Genomic DNA, 17,533 nt, shown 5'->3' with positions numbered 1-17,533 from the left:
CCTTAAAACATTCAATCCCCCTACTGGCAAGGTAGTCCGTTTAAAGGCTTGGGAGAGAAAGCTTGTCTTGAATCTACACTGTGCAATCCATTCAATTTCCCAGTCTTCTTTTATAAAATAGCAATTGTTACCTTGAAAAAAAAAAAAATCATTACCATAAGCTGATTACAAAGAAACACACTTTTTCAGAACTAACCGGATTTTTAAACCTCTAAAAGTACAGTAATTACCATAGCTGGTGCCAGGCGATCTGTAATGCATGGCCTAGCTGCCAAGGGGTCACTTCTTCAGAGTCATATAAATCATTACAGCCATGGGTATGCCGAAAAGTGCTCTTGTAATAGCTACTGATCATTATTTACCGGACAGTGATGTATATGGCAGGGTGCATATGAAGGCAGAGGTACAGCACTGAAATGTCTCGAGCACTAAGAACAGATACTTGACTGCACTGAATTGCAGATCATTAGAAAGTAATAATAATAAAGAAAAATATATTTACATTTGTATCCATACACCAAAGTGAAGGGCGTTCATGTAGCTCATTCTACTAATACAATGAGTAAAAACTTAGGACTAGCAGTGTAGAGGTACAAATATAGGTCCCTCTCGCCTTCTGGTTAGGTAAACTCAATGGGGCGTCGGTGTACGCCAGGCTAGGATAACCAGGCACACTGCCAGATACTGCGCCTGATTTAGGACAAGGCCCCTAGTTGGCATAGATTTCAGTGTCCTACGCCAGAAAATTCTCAGAGATGATGAATGTAGCATGGTCACCGGGCCTGCCCCCTTTTTTAAGAAACTGCACCTGTGCAAAATATTTTGGGCACATGCCGCTGAAAAAGTTGTTAAAGGGGTTGTCCTGGGTTCAGAGCTGAACCCGGACATTCCTCCATTTTCACCCAGGCAGCCCCCCCCCTGACTTGAGCATCGGAGTAGTTCATGCTCTAATTGCTCTCCTTTGCCCTGCGCTAAAGCGCGCAAGGCAAATGCATTTGACGTCCCTGGGCTCTCCATGGGGCTGCCAGAAAGCCCAGTGACGTCACCGGCACTGATTACATACGGGATTTAGCTCTACCCATTAAAACGGCTAGGGCAGCGCTAAAGCCCACCCATCAGAGCCGGTCACGTCACAGAACACACTGCCAGGCGGAAGTTTTCTTTGCCCATGAGTAAGGGGGCGTGTTCTACCAAAATGTCACGTGGAGGGGAGGAGGTGTGAACGGTGTCTGTCTCAGCGCTCCTCATGCTGTACGAGTTTATACTGGAATAAATTAAAGAAACAAAAAGGTTTTGTACCAGCAACTTGTGAGTATGACTTCCATCGCCCACTCACATACAATATTGGCACAATGAGGTAAAAAGAACACACAAGGCTGCATGTATGAAAGACCACGTAAAAAAGTATACATCTAGTATGCCTTTCCATCCATCCATCCTCTTCCTGTACTAAATCGGGTGGATGTGGCTGAGATTTTTGATGTGTAAACTCTGCAAATTTGCCACAGAGGATGAACTCTGGGGGCATACAACCGCAATATAAACTACATGCTGCCGACTGAAAGTCTGCACCACATATCCAATATGGACACTCTCTGCAGTCTGTGGATGAGACCGACTTCCCTGCTACTGTAAACGCTGCAGATTTCCCAGACATAATTCCACCAAGAAAAAAAACGCAGCTTCATGCTACCTGCGGCTGTGCCCTAAACGTGCATCAGAATTAGGGCTCATACACACAAACGTATTTACTTTCTGTGTCCGTTCCGTATGCGGAACCATTCATTTCAATGGGTCCACAAAATAAAACGAAAGGTACTCCGTGTGCATTCAGTTTCCACATTTCCGTTCGGCAAAAGAATAGAAAAAGTCCTATTATTATCCGCATCACAGACAAGGATAGGACTGTTCTATTAGGGGCCAGCTGTTCTGTTCCGCAAAATACATGTGGTCACGTGCATGAACCCTTATGATCCGGCATCAGTCACGGCGATACATCCGCTATATGCCTAGACTGTCCAGTCCATGGAAACACTGGCTAATAATTATACTGTATTAGTGAAAAGGACCCCACTGTGTGCCGGGCTCTAAAGACCAGGGGACGTATGATCCTTGCTGTAATTTCTTGTGGCTGAAAACAAGAAAACACCACGGGGAACACATGAAACAATGGAGAAGTGAAGAACAAGCTAGTGATTAAAAGAATAACAAGTCAACATTTATTAAGGAAAAATAAAAGCAAACGTGTTGTGCGCGGAAGATAATTAATCGAAGAGCATGAGTCCTAATGACAATAATTCATATAACAAATTAAACTATTAACTCCATTAATGAGTCAGGAGTAAAGAACACATCACTGCTAGTGGCATGCAGGTACATCATTATTTCAAGAAAGGAACATTATGCTTCACAAGTGAAAACACAAAAAATACACGTGTACCTACTAAGCAGTGAGGAGGCTGGAGCCATAACTGACTGTCAAAGGAAGAGTGTGGATTTCCAGGTTAAGTGACGGAAGCAGGCATTTCTTTATAATCACGTAACAGATCTAGACATCAGACTGCCATGTGCCCTACTTCCAAATTATCCAATAGCACACATACTTCAAGCGTATTTGAGAGTACGTGAGAAATGCGTGCAGTACTAAAGGGGTTTTATGAGCGATAGCCTGTCCCCAGGATAGACCAAAACTATTTCAACGGTCAGCTGTTACCTCGTGGAGTGGATGGGGCTGGTTACTGCAGCGCTGCTCCATCCACTGCAATGTCAGCAGTGCTGCAACAAACCAGCGCCGTCCATTACAAAATAGGCAAAGCTGTGTAGTTCCAGCTAGGGTTGGCCGATATCAAAAATATTCAGACGATAACAATATTAAGAAATTTCTCGTGATAAATACCAGTTTAAAAGAAAAAAAACACAAGGAGACTTTACACTGTAGGGGGCAGCCACAAGGAGACTTTACACTGCAGGGGGCAGCCACAAGGAGACTTTACACTGTAGGGGGCAGCAATTTTGTCAGAGCACACGAGCGACGCAGCTGCAGGAAAAGTCTCTCAAGAGACACCCAGTACTCACACAGAGTTCGCCACATAGAACGGCACGGGTGGGTGACGGACGTTGATGTCAGATGGTGGGTGGAGTCTGGAGACTTGAATAAGGGAGGTGGAGCAAGAAGGAGCTAGAGGAAGTAATGTGTTTGTACTCACTACTCAGCGCCATGAAAGGTGCAGGGGCGGCGGACGGACGCAGATTTAGAAGCGGTCAGCACACATGACCGCTTCGATGACGTCACAAAATACAGCGGTAATTAGGAAACAGCAATATCGCCATATCGCAGTTTTTTTAATACTGCGGTATATTGTCAACACCGGTATACCGCTCAACCCTAATTCCAGCACAAACTTCCAGTGACAGAGCTATTGCAGCAGCAGGAGGGCGGGTGTTGGGACTCCTGTCAGATAGTGTGATGGCCTATCCTGAGGATAGGCAATCACTTGTAAAATCCTGGACAACCTTTGAGGACTTGTCACCACAAAATGCAGTGCAATCTAGAAGAGGGATGTTATAGAGAAGGACGAGCTGAAAAGGCGGATATATACTGGATTTTTCGTCCCATAAGACGCACCTAGGTTTTAGCGGAGGACCATAAGAAAAAATATATTTTTTTCATTACACCTCAGGTCAGACCATCAATCAGACCCCCAATGTTAATCAGGCCCCTATCAGACCTCAGATAAGAGCTCCATGACTTTCATCAGCCTCCATGCCTCTCATCACCAACATATCAGCCCTCATGACTCTCATCAGCACCCCTTTTCATATGTACAGTCATAGAATGAATGGTGATTTAATAATAAAACTATGTAACAATCTGCTCAGCTCCACCCGTTCTATAACCTGCTGCCTGAACAATGTACTGCATTGTGTGGTGACAAACCTTCACAGTGCACTCATAACCCTATGTTCTATACCTTTGTGAAACCTTTCCCATTTGTGTTGCAGATTTCTTTAAAACAGAAAGTTTTTCATCACAGTCTTCTATGTTACAGATACAGCTCAGCTGCAGCCTGGTCACCATCAGATAATACAAGCCTGCTAGACCACATTATAATTTCCCCTCTCACTGTACGGAGAGACTGCCTGCTTGAAATGGTGCTGATGCTGTCACGAAGCGGCGGCTTCACGTTTCCCCCTTCTTAGTGCCGCCGTCGCCCTGCGACTAGTACGGAGCAAGGACGTACGCTGCGTCCTCATCTCCACAGCAATGGGGGCGGGGAGGATCCGGCCGCACTCACCTCCTTAGCGCGGTCGGCATCCTCCACTCCCATGGCAACTGTAAGGAGTCTGAGTCCCGAGCTGAGCACTGGGCTGGTTGCAGAGGAACCTGGCCACAGGTTGCCTGTGAATAAGGTCCTTTCCTGAGTTCTTCAGTGTGATTCCATGGCTATTGACTCCCGAATCGTTGACAGTCTCCATCCTTGCTTGCTCCTTGTGTCTGCTTTGCTTCTCCTGGTTTTTGACCTCTGGCTTGTTATTGACCCACTTTTCTCTTCCACTGGTACTGTAGTGATCTCCTGGTTCTGACTCGGCTTGTTTACCATTCTATGTTTGTCAGTCTTGTTTGTCCCTCCGTACTTACCAAGGATAGGGAACGCCGCCCAGTTCTGCTCCGTTACCTAGGACGGATAGTGCAAGTAGGCAGGGACAGGGGTGTGGGTGAAGTCAGTGGTGCACCATCCCCTCCCTCTCTTTGTGACAGATGCTGCTGTAATCACAGGACTTTATTAGTTACAAAATCCCCTCTACAGACAGACAGCTTCTCATTTCATATTAGGTATTTAACTCACATTAGTGCTTTCTCTTCATTATTTGTCTATCTAGTCAATTATCACCGGCTGGTACTGGTGGCCAAGGTTTGGCCGTACATGGCCAGTCACTCCATACCATGCAAGTAAATTAAATTATAAATCAAATAGAGTACTCATTGTTAACTTTAGATTAGTAATTGATTTATACACTATTCTACCATACAAAACCAATAATATATAAAGTGCATTTGTAAAGTCTTCAGACCCTTTCACTTTTTTCACATTTTATGTTGCCTTGTGCTAAAATAAAAAATTACATTTTTCCCGTCCTCTGCACTTAATACCCAACAGCGACAAAGTAAAAACTAAAGTATTGCATTGATATAGGTATTCAGCCCCTATAATCTGAACTGAAGTCTTCTTGGGTATGATGCCACACCTTGGCACACCTGGATTTAGAGATTTTATGCCATTGTTCTCTGCATATCCTCTCAAACTCTTTCAGGAGGGGATATGGGGGCTATTGGTGGACAATCATTTTCAGGTCTCTCCAGAGACGTTTAATTGGGTTCAAGTCAGGGCTCTGGCTAGGACACTCAAGTTGCTGGCCCTAAGCCACTCCTGTGTTGTCTTGGCTGTGTGCTTAGGGTCAGTGTCTTGCATTAAACACCAGATCTGCACAGCCCTCTTTTTTGAGCAGACACTCCACAGAGTAATGCCTCATTTACGGTCTATGCAGCCGCTGTAGAACAGTTCTCAGCCACAATTATTCCCCAAGTACAGATGAAGTCCACTGAGGTTTTACCACATGACGCACTACAGACCGCAGTCCATCGGTGTAATCCCAGACTAAGGCTACTTTCACACTAGCGTTTTAGTTTTCCAGCATTGAGATCCGTCAAAGGGGCTCAAAACCCCCCAAAAAAACACCACTTCAGTTTTGTCCCCATTAAATGTCACTGGGGACATAACTGAAAAGAACAGAACGCTCCAAAATGCATTTCGTTCCGTTTAGTTGCGTTCCCAGACTTTGGAGAGAGTTCAGAGAAGAGCTACTAAACTGGTACATGGATTGCAGGATAAAACTTACCAGGAAAGATTAAAGGACCTTAACATGTATAGCTTGGAAGAAAGACGAGACAGAGGGGATATGATAGAAACTTTTAAATACATAAAGGGAATCAACAAGGTAAAAGAGGAGAGAATATTTAAAAGAAGAAAAACTGCAACAAGAGGACATCGTTTTAAATTAGAGGGGCAAAGGTTTAAACGTAATATCAGGAAGTATTACTTTACTGAGAGAGTAGTGGATGCATGGAATAGCCTTCCTGCAGAAGTGGTAGCTGCTGATACAGTGGAGGAGTTTAAGCATGCATGGGATAGGCATAAGGCCATCCTTCATATAAGATAGGGCCAGCGGCTATTCATAGTATTCAGTATATTGGGCAGACTAGATGGGCCAAATGGTTCTTATCTACCGACACATTCTATGTTTCTGTGTTTCAATGAGAGCAAACCGCAACATGTTGTCGTTTACTTTCTGTCCTGGGATGCGGAGCAAGACGAATCCGGCATGACCCCCAATGCAAGTCAATGGGGACGGATCAGTTTTCTCTGCCACAATAGAAAACTCGTCCTCCATTGACTTTTAATGGAGTTCATGACGGATCCGTCTTGGCAATGTTAAAGATAATACAACCGGATCCATTCATAGCCGATGCACATGGTTTCATTATCAGTAACTGTAGCGTTTTTCCTGAACCATGCCGGTTACATAGCCAGAAAAGTGTCCAGATAAACAAAGACATGAGCTATTGTCCAATACTTCTGAACATTTGTGCGGCCTTTCATTTCCATTACTTTGGGCAGCACATCACCTGTTTAGGGGCATATGCTGCGGACAAGAATTGGATGCCTGCTTGTTGGGGATGCTTACACGGTGCATTGGTAAGGCAAACATTTGGATTGCACGGTTTAAGCAGGAGCAGATGTGAAGATAAGCTAGTGAAATTATGTCAGCATGGGGCCACTGACAAAAAGTAAGACAACAACGGAAAGATTTGTCTTATAGAACTAAACCTATTTATCACTTAATCACTTTAAATGAATGCATGATCATCATTTAGCTAGAGAGTAACAAACTTAAAAAAAAAACTTCTGCGCAAACTCAGATTTTAGTTGCATGCAGTACATTCCCTAACTTAAAGAGGTTCTGTTTGTTTAAACTGATGTTCTATCCTCTGGATAAATCATCAGCATCTGACTGGCAGGGGTCCGGCACCCTGTACCCCTGCCGATCAGCTGTTTGAGAAGGCCGCGGCGCTCCTTTTTGTTGTTTACCGCAGGCCCAGTGATGTCACGACTGGTATCACTGGCCTGGGCGGGGCTAAGCTCTGATCACTTGAATGGAGCTTAGCCCCGCCCAGGCCATTGATACTAGTCGTGACGTCACTGGGCCTGCGGTAAACAGCGAGAAGTTCGCGGTGCTGATGATCTATCCAGAGGATAGATTATCAGTTTAAACAAACTGCAGAACCCTTTTAAAGTAAATGTGTAATCAAATATTTTATCTGCCAAGCCAATTAAAGCCAGATAGTAACATTTTTTTTTGTCTGCTTGCAGAATTATTTATTCTATTTCCATAACATAATTATGGGGCGGCCATCTTGCCCAAACTGTTCTTGAAAGCAATAAGAAAATTGCTTTACAGCAGCCCCATGGGCCATAGACACAATGGTCCGGAGGGGACCTCAATGACTTCATAGCATGCTCTGACCTGTGCAGAGGTCATTGTACAAGCAAGAAGTAGATAAGCTTTGACAATCACTTATTGTGAATGGTGGATCCTGTCTTATCTATACAAAGAGGTGATATTGTTACAGGCAGGATTAGAATAAAGATATGCAGGTAACTGCAGGAAAGTGATCTGTACAGACCAAGAAGTGGTACCGATAATTATTTTTAGTGTCCAGTGAAAAAACTGCAGGATTTTATGTTTTTTGTTAAAATATAGATGACATGGAAAATTTTTAAATAACATAAAAAAATTCTTTAAAAATACGTTAAACATAAAAATGTGATTTAAACAATAGGCTATGTTCTACTGACACATTTTAGACTCCATTCATTTCATGTATCAAGGCCTTAACCATACCCTACCCATGGCTATTCTACCACTACATATTGTCTGCAGTGTAGAGGAGAGATTCTGAAGCATAACCCTGCACTGCTGCCAGAAACAGACCACTAGTCATACTTATTTATCCCTTACATCTCAGCACATTCCTGCTTAATGAACCAGGAACGTCCCCTGTGTAACCAACACTATAATGAGCTTAGAGGCTGCCTTGTAGTACACACAACCATTCCACCGACGCCTTCCCCTCCCTGTTTCAAAGTAATAAGGAACAGACAATAAATTAAAGGCATAAAATTTCACTTTCCACATAATTCAGAGTTTCATATAGAGATATAGATATATATATATATATATACACACACACACACACACACAGTATATATGTGATGACTGCAGCAACTGCAATACAATGGGTAGTCTTCTCACAAACAAAGGCAGAGCATAATTATTAGACGCCTCACAGGATCTAATGAGACTAACATACACAAGTGTGACACACATCAAGAGAGAGGAGTGGAAGGAAAGAGTATTGGGGTAGATTTACTAATATTGTCTAAACTTAGAACATTGTCAACTGGTCTTAAGCTGCAAGAAAATATATAATTGGCTAGCTCACGGTAAATCACATTTATTGTTTAAAAAACATGTGCCCTTATAATGATAAATAAAAAACTGCGTATTGAGATCGCATAAAAAATATGCTCCCCAATTAAATATAAAAAATGTGTATATATAAAAATATATATATATACACACACATATATATATATATATATATATATATATAAATTAATCGGTCTTTGTCCCTTTTGAGCTCATCACATGCAGAGCTCAAGCATGTGCAGTTACGAATTGACGGCTTTGCTGTCTAAAACCTTAATCTCCTTTATTAGTACCTCATATGTATTCTTTTTCTTCAATGGTGCAGTTCATAGAGTTCATAGATTAATACTGGTGTTATAAATTCTTAATTTTATTGTGTTTAATCACATTACTCATTTCGGAACTAGATGTTCCTTTCTCGGTGGCAGAAAAAAGTAAGTCTCCCAATGAGGAAGGAACATCTAGTTCCGAAACACGTCTGGCTAGATGGTGATGCAGTACCAAACATATCTCCGGGGGTACGGAGGTTGGTCCTGGGTGCCCAGAGGTCACCCATAGAAAGGGGGATACTGTCACAGACGTTCCCACGACAGGTGGCAGGAGATCGGCGAGACTGGCAACACGTGGTTTGATTTGACATGTTTTCCGTTTAGATCAAATGTTCGGTGTGGTGTTTCCCTCCCACACCCGAACGGGACAGGGTAAGAGCGCGTGCGCATGAACATCCCGGACGGCGAGATAATACATGCACGGTCAGCGCAGGACTAACAGAAGGATCCGGTAAGAGATATCTAATAAGTGATTGAAGTGCAATAAAAGACATTCATCAAACAGGAACGAGCACATAATGTATATTGCTCAACATGGACTATTCTGATACATTCTATAATGGAACTTTGATAAATATAACAACAATGTGGAACCGCTGCAGTAACGCAGCATTCAACATATACCATGTACTTAACTGAAGATAACATGTGTGCAACAAAGAGCACTATGCTATGTGATTGAACACAATAAAATAAGAATTTATAACACCAGTATTAAATGTATGAACTCTATGAACTACACCGCTGAATAAAAAGAATACCGTATTTTTCGCCCCATAAGACGCACTCTATTATATATATATATATTTATATTTCATCGGGAAGCATATCCCTTATGCGATCTCAATGCATTTTCTTTATCATTATAAGGGCACATGTTTTTTAAACAATAAACGTAATGTTTTTCAATGAGCTAGCCAATTATATATTTTCTTGTGTTTAACGCTGAGGCCTTTTGGTAGAGGCCAGGCCGAGCTCCTGAGTGTTAGAACATGGTGAGCCGACCCATTTTTTATATATCTAGTCTTAAGCTGTGCCAGAGGCTTCACGCTGGATGGTAAATACGGCGTACTTACAGACCGTCTAGTCTTCCACTATTGTCTTAGTTTAACTCCAAATATGTGCCAAATTTTTTGGTCACACAATGTCATGACTAAGCTATTCCCCATCCACATCATCTTCCAACAAAACCACATATCCTTCTCGGTCAGGTGTAAAAAGGTTATCAAAGTGTGTAAAACACTGGATAAATGGCATCAGCACAGGGAACGAACTACGCATGCACTAGCTCGCGCATCGCGAGATTTCGGCACTCCAGCTCTGTGACGTCAGCCAGCAAGGAGGAGATTCGGATGACGCGGAGCGGTGCTGGGCTCCTTTCCGCTGGACTCATCTCCAGATACAAGACACATATCAGGTTCATTTGCATATCGATCAAAATGTTTTTTTAACACAATAAAAGCACAGAGAGTTATGGGGACTGGGTATTGCAGATGTGCTAGTGGCCATCTAGCAGCCCATGTCCCCAGCTCTATGCAAAAAATCCTGGTGACAGGTTCCCTTCAAGAGCACACCACCCGCATCCAGCAAGAACTTCAAGAGCACACCGCCCGCAACAGAACTGATAGCAGCAGAAACATGGCATTGTTAGTTAGTAAACATGCATAGACAAATCACAACACAACAGCAATAATCATAAAACATCTGCCAGCAATTGAAAATTTAAGACAGATCTGAGACACTAGTAATTTATGGCAACAATATTCACATACAATTTGAAAATATTTCAGTGAATGTTTGCAAAATGTCCATTATCTTTCAAATCACACTTGTAAATATTTGTCCTGTGTGGATGTATGCATGTATATATATTTGGATACTAATTTTTGGACACAGATTCTATTACTTCTTTTATAGAGATTTACATGTTTAGGAAACCTATAGGTTGTAACAGACTGGACATAAAAATAAATAAAATAAATAAAAAATCTGATATTACACTATAAAATACGAGCATAAAGTAGGGAATTCCGAGCAATCAACAATTTAGCATTAACAGAGTGCCATCTAGTGGACAAAAACAAGTATTTCCTATACCCATTACAGAATACAACTGGGCTAGTGTAGGTCATGTTAACATCTGCGTGGGACTCTCTGCTCAGGGCCTCCATAGCAGATTCCACCAAAAAGTGTGTATTAAAGAGCCGTGCTTGCAACTGAATGGAAACCAAAAGGACCCCATTATTGTCAGGTTCTGTTCTGCTTGGCCCACGTCAGTTATGTGCCGCATTCTGCAGTGCTATTATTTTAGTTGCTCTTGTTCTGTTCCTCTAATGGACCAGAACAATGGAGATGACTTGCGCAGACGTGAATGTAGCCTAAGTGACAACATACCATATTCAAAACTGCTACAATTGGTAAACACATCTCAACTTAGGTATGCAGGTTTGGCAGAAGAAAGGCAAGAAATCCATCCTGCAAAGGGTGGATGACAAAACATATTGGGTTAGATTTACCATTAAATTATAGTAACCCCTTAAAGCAAATGGGTGAATCTTTATGTCCAGGCTGCGTGTAACTTAGCGTAATTGGGCGTACAGTTACATCCCAGCTTCAAACTGTACCCATGTAACCCCCCCCCCCCCCTTGTGCCAGCAGCTCTCTATCTCCCCCCCCCCCACCTCCCCCCCTGTGAAATCATCTCACCCCCAGCTCCTCCTGACAACCGGAGTGCAAAGCGTCATTGGTTGGTTGGCCTTAGTCGCACCAACTTACCTTTCCAGCAGGGGCGCCGACAACACTCCATCGTTCCACGCTGCTCTGCGTCTGACATCACACAGCGCGGCCCCCTGCTGGAAAGGTGAGTGATGAAGGCCAGAGGGAGACCACGGAGCGGGAGTAATAGCAAGCGCTTCACTCCTGCTCCGTGGACACATGACACAAACTAATCTTTGATGCCAAAAATTTGCATCGAGGACTTTTTTGCGGCGAATTACTCGATTAAATCGAGTAATCGTTTCAGCTCTACAAGGCTGTCTGCTGCTCATGATATAATAAGTAAAAGAGAGACGTCCTGATCTTGACCACAATCCACGATGGCAAAAGCAGCTTTGTCCCATGGAAGTCCACCTCCCAAGCCACCAAACCTGTGTGCGTACTTGAGTATGACCTTTTACATCTGGTCATCAAGCCATACAATGTCATACACAAAAACGAGGTACGGTATAAGAAGCTGGCTGTCCATCTGACCCAAGTTGCCCTGTAGAAAGCCTTTGTGCTGAACAGATATGCTGGCAGTAGGAACACTTTCCACCAATTTCAGGAAAAGATACTAAAAACCCTCACGTTTACTGAACAGGATGGTAAGGGCAGTGTGTCTGGCAGAGATGTTAACAGGGTATCTTCTGGCCAGCATTACTCCACAGAAACCCCTCCACCACCACTGAATAAAAACAGAGGCCCCAAAAAATTGTGTGTGTGCACGCAAAACACGGGATTATAAAGGACACAATCCATCAACGCAAAACATGACCCACAAAACCCAGCCTATGCATTAAAGGGAACCCGTCACCATGAAAATGCAGCAGGTCATAGAGCAGGAGGAGCAGAGTAGATTGATATATAGTTTTATGGCAAAAGATTCAGTATAACTTGTATTTTATTCATTTACTTTCCTGCTCATTCTGGGCTTTGAAGTCCAGGAGTCGTCCCATCAGTGATGACAGCCTTCCCTCTATGTGTATACAGAGATAGGAGGCCTCCTTGACTTCAAAGCCCAGAATGAGCAGGAATGTAAATGTATAAAGGACAAGTTATTTCGAATCTTCTCCTATAAGACTATTTAATCAATGAGCTCAGCTCCTCCTGCTCTATAACATACTGCCTATAGCTCAGACACCGTGTTTAATGTGACACGTTCCCTTCAAGGACTGTTTTAAAATGTATTAGACTTCCTTTTTTTTTACCTTTATCCACTCATTATTTTTTTTTATTTTACTGACCAACTCCTCACAACATAATACAGTGGTCCCTCGCGTTACAATAGTTGAATCAATTATAAAACTTTAGTCCATAACTCTATGGAAAGCTAGCAATTGGTTCCAGAGCCCCAAAACATCATCCCATGGTGAGAGAAAATGAAGATTTAAGAAACATAAGCAGATAACTAGCAGATGTAGCAAGCCCTTACATATAACTAGGCTTGAGAGAATCAACCATCGGATCATAGACTTTGGTCAATTCCTACTGTATTCATATCTGCGTATTGAAAAATAATATAAAATAGCAATATGAACTGGGCTTTGGTATTGAGGTACCAGCCAGTAGCAAAGCCCAGTTTGGATTGCCATTTTAAATAATATTTTCAATACACAGATATGAATACAGTAGGAATTCACCGAAGTCTCGCGCAACTTCAGGCAAAACGAACTTCGGCTCCACTGAGCCAATACATTTTATTGCTGTATGGAAACAGCATTAAAATCAAAGTATTTTAACAAATCGACTTCAGATCCACGATCCGAAGGTCGATTCATTCAAGCCTACATATGACCGTCAGGAATAGATGCTGGAAGCTGTAAATCACTATGATGAGGACAGGGGCTTCTTCAGGATCCTGTACAGCACATTGTGTACCAGAGAAATAAAATGGAGCCACGCTCACCTGACGTCCAGAGGGCAGTACAGGACATGCACTACCACACTGTACTATACAGGGACTACTAGACACCAATACAGAGGATTTAATAGAGAAATAGCTATAAAGATTGGTTGGATTTGAGTCTGAGGCATTGTATGTAGAGTCTAGTTTCAATTTAGGATTGCTCATGAAAAACCATTGCGAGATGAAAATATTGTATCCTGAGGCCATTGTATCTTGAGAGATCACTGTATTTGTGAAAACCCCAAAATATTCCCACTATAATGTGTGTATTTTCTGCTGTAGGCAGCAGGAACAGTACTAGAGGGAGGGTCTCTCTCACCTTTACAAAGCTGGGGGAGGGGAATGAATATAGGAAAGGCTAATTTGCCTCAGCAAATTACTATTTTTTTCCCCCTGCAAGTATTCTGATACATTTTTTTGGTGCCTATATTTTATGGAATGGGTGGGTAGGTTGCAAGCCATTACCCCTGCCCCAGTATGGGATTTCCCTCCCCCTGCCCTCAGCCACCTATCTAAAAATTCTCACTATACCTCTACATGAATACCAGGAGGGATGTCAACTCACCAACTAAGACTTCTCACTATACCCCTAGATGAATACTGTGAGGGTTGTCACTTAAAAGTTCTCTCTATACCCCTAGTTGAATTCCTTGAGGCTATAGTATCCAAAATGTGACAAAAGGGTCACTTTTGGGGGGTTTCTTTTTTATTTCGCCTCCAAGTCTCTGCACCTGTCACCTAGTGCTGTGTAAATGACCAATTTTGGCCTTTAATTTGCATGGTGCCCTTACACTCCCGAGCCTTGCCCTTTATCCAGGCGAAAAAAATTAGGGCCACGTGTTGGGTGTTCCTAAAGTCAGGAAACAGCATAATGATTCAAGTGTAGACGCTTCATAGTGGCACAAACTTGGCACTGAAATTGGCACAACATATTGGGCACTGAAATTGAATATCTATGGGGAAAAAAAATGAGTAATTTTCATTTTTCACAATCAGGTGCATATTCATTTCTGGAACACACCTGTGGGGTCAAAATGCTCACTACACCCAGGGTTAAATTCCTTGAGTAGTACAGTTTGCAACATGGGGCCACTTCATGAGTGTTTCCACTAAGGGTACCTCCGGGTCTCTGCAAATGCGACATGGTGTCCAAAAAGCTTCCTTACGTATTCTACCACAGCTTATAACATGGAGACCGGTTGATGTAACCCCTGTCTGGGAATCTGTCTCAGCACTCAGACTGGGCAAACTGGTACGCTCCCAGGCAACCGCTGTTCACTACCTGTCTTTAATGGGTGAACCATGGAGTAGCAATAACATGCTGCAGAAATGGGAATTTGATACAACATGCAACAAACTCAAATAATCTAAGCTGCTGCCATTGCCTGATGCCTCCTGGCTGGAAGCCTATACCCTCAACCCCCCCAAGGGTGCCTGTCAGTGTTGTATAAGAACTTACCACTAAACAGTACTACACAAAGTGCCCCATTTATGAAGGAATGGGAAAAGGAGTTAAATATCACGCTGGATGAAGCAGATTGTACGTTCATACTATCCCATTTACATGGCTTTTCCAGGTGTGTGAAAGTCCAGGATAATCCGTACAAGATATTAACCAGGTGGTTTCGCACACCAGAATTCCTACATCGAATACATCTTCTGCCTTCAGATCATTGCTGTAATAACAATACAGGTACAATATCCCACATATGGTGGTCGTGCCCAGAGCTAAACCATTTTTTGGAGCAGTATAGAAGAAACCATTAACAAGATATGCGCTCTTAAATTAAAGTTCCAACAGCCTCGTTGGTTCTCCTTGGGAAACCTGAGACTGGGTTCAGACCAGACAAAAACAACCTTGCCACGCATACGATTACGGCAGCTAAACTACTTATCCTACTGAAATGGAGAGATAAAGACCCTCCAACTGTTACGATGTGGTATGATAAAATGTGCCCTGTGACTAATGAACGTGTCATCACTGACCTAGAGAAAGCCGAGAGAAGGCCGCTGCCTTCTCAAACAGCTGATTATCGGAGATCCCGGGTGTGAGACCTCCACCCTTCAGAAACTGATGGCCAATCCCGAGGATAGGTCATTAGCATCAAAGTCTCGAAAAGCCCCTTTAAGTTTAGGATTTAATATGACATAAAAAGCAACAAAGAATTTGGTTAGCATCGGTTTCATAGGTTCATAAATTACTCACTAATATGTTTTCTTGCATGTAGATTTTCTTAAGCTTGGGACAACCCTTAGCTATAACGATCATTCCTTCGTCAGAGATCTTGTAGCACTGTCCAAAATGGATATCTCTCAAATCCTTGCACCTGGAACCCAACTGTGGACAAGGGTCAGACATAAGAATAGAGTGCTCAATAACAAATATACAGTCTATAATGTACAATAAATGTAGGAGCAGTTTACTAGATAAGAGTTCATATACTGTCTTTACCGATTTCTTTTTTCTCTAATCACTACACAATTTTCTTAGAGGGCTTATCTGATGGACATAATTTATCACAAATCCACAAGATAGGCAAGAAATGTATGATTCTTTAGGACCTAACACTGTGGTCCCAGTGATCACAAATGTATTTTTGATGCTACAGGCCTGACAATGTCACCAAGACGGGGATGAAACGCACTGACTAAAAGACTCAGACACTACATGGAATCTTGGACATCATTTCCAGCTTGCACTCCTGGTTCTTTACTACAGGTGGTGCTAGTCACCCCCACCCTCGGCTCTGCAGACGGCTCCAGCCTTGTGCCTGCCACTAGCACAACCAGCTCAGCTGAGTGTGTCAGACATCATTCTAGCTTTTGATTTTACCTATGGGATCTTGCGCTATGGAGCATCTATGTGTTTTTTCCTTATAGTTTTCCACTAAATTGTGTGCACACAATGATCGTTTTTCTAAAGAACTTACACAGTAGATATTGCTTTTAAATCGCGGTAGTATGGATCGTGCTGCTCATATGTGTCCAAGGATCCAGTATACAATATGGGATCCTGTGTTGCAGGAAGTATGCTGGTTGTCACTGGCACCCCTAATGAACACAGGAGCCTCTGGGACAGAGCAGGTCACTGTCTCCTAGAGCGTAGATAGAAGCAGCGTACTTTTACTAGAGAAGAGTCTAAATAGGCTGTGCCCTGGTGCTCTACAGGCCTCTAAAGACCCACCACTATTATGTATAGTGACTGTAATATACACCTAAAGGTTAATGTTAGTAATAGGCCAGTGGTGGCGAACCTATGGCACGGGTGCTAGAGGCGGTACTCAGAGCCCTCTCTGTGGGCACCCTGGAAAAAGTCTCTGGTGTACCAATATGCCTTAGACTTTTCCTGCCATTCATCAGCGCAGGGCGCACTATGAACAGCACGGGCAGTGCACTAAATGTAGGCAGAATATTATAGCTAATTGATAAAGTACATAGAAAGTATACTGGACTGGACTGTAGTATTCAGGTTACATTGCCATGCTGGAACTTTGTGATAAATAAGTGGGTTTTGGGTTGCAGTTTGGACACTGTTAAAGGTTCGCCATCACTGGTCTAGGCCATGCTGCTATAACAATAAGATTTCTTCTACCTTCAAATCATAAATGATGAGTTCTGTGTCATATCGGCCCTGTTTATACCTGTCTGATTGCTTCATCAGTGAGCCGGTCCTGGTTCCCAACATGAACTTTCTGCAGAGACGTACAATGCGTGGCCAGAGAGATGAGTGAGGAGTCGGACAGCTGCTTGCACCGGTAGGCCGTGTATTTCACCAGGCCTGAACACTTCGCTGCCACCATCCCAATTCCGGAGTCTGTCACATTGAGGCAATCAGAAATATTGAGCTCTGTAATGTTCCAAAATCTAGAAGCTATTCTTTCTAGTATTTCATCTTTCACCTGTAAAATAAGTTTAGAATTACTTTTCTATTGCTGCTTTACCCAACATAAAACATACAAGAGCTTTCGACCTTAGGCTTTGTTCACGTCAG

At 42.8% G+C, this 17,533-nt stretch overlaps 1 protein-coding gene across 1 annotated transcript in view; it reads right to left on the bottom strand.

The window, feature by feature from the left end:
* The window catches only part of FBXL17 (F-box and leucine rich repeat protein 17), a 724,848-nt gene that overhangs the window by 681,586 nt on the left and 25,729 nt on the right, over positions 1 to 17,533 (bottom strand). Inside the window, exons 3-4 of the mRNA XM_044275955.1 lie at positions 17,184 to 17,441; positions 15,749 to 15,880 (exon numbers count right to left, since the gene is read on the bottom strand). Coding sequence (XP_044131890.1) covers positions 15,749 to 15,880; positions 17,184 to 17,441 — 390 coding nt within the window. The remainder of the gene's footprint in view (positions 1 to 15,748; positions 15,881 to 17,183; positions 17,442 to 17,533) is intronic.

This window comes from Bufo gargarizans, chromosome 1 (assembly GCF_014858855.1).
Source record: "Bufo gargarizans isolate SCDJY-AF-19 chromosome 1, ASM1485885v1, whole genome shotgun sequence".
Taxonomy (NCBI): Eukaryota; Metazoa; Chordata; class Amphibia; order Anura; family Bufonidae; genus Bufo; species Bufo gargarizans.
Note: the sequence above shows the minus strand (reverse complement) of the source record. Positions and strands in the feature narration are given on the sequence as shown.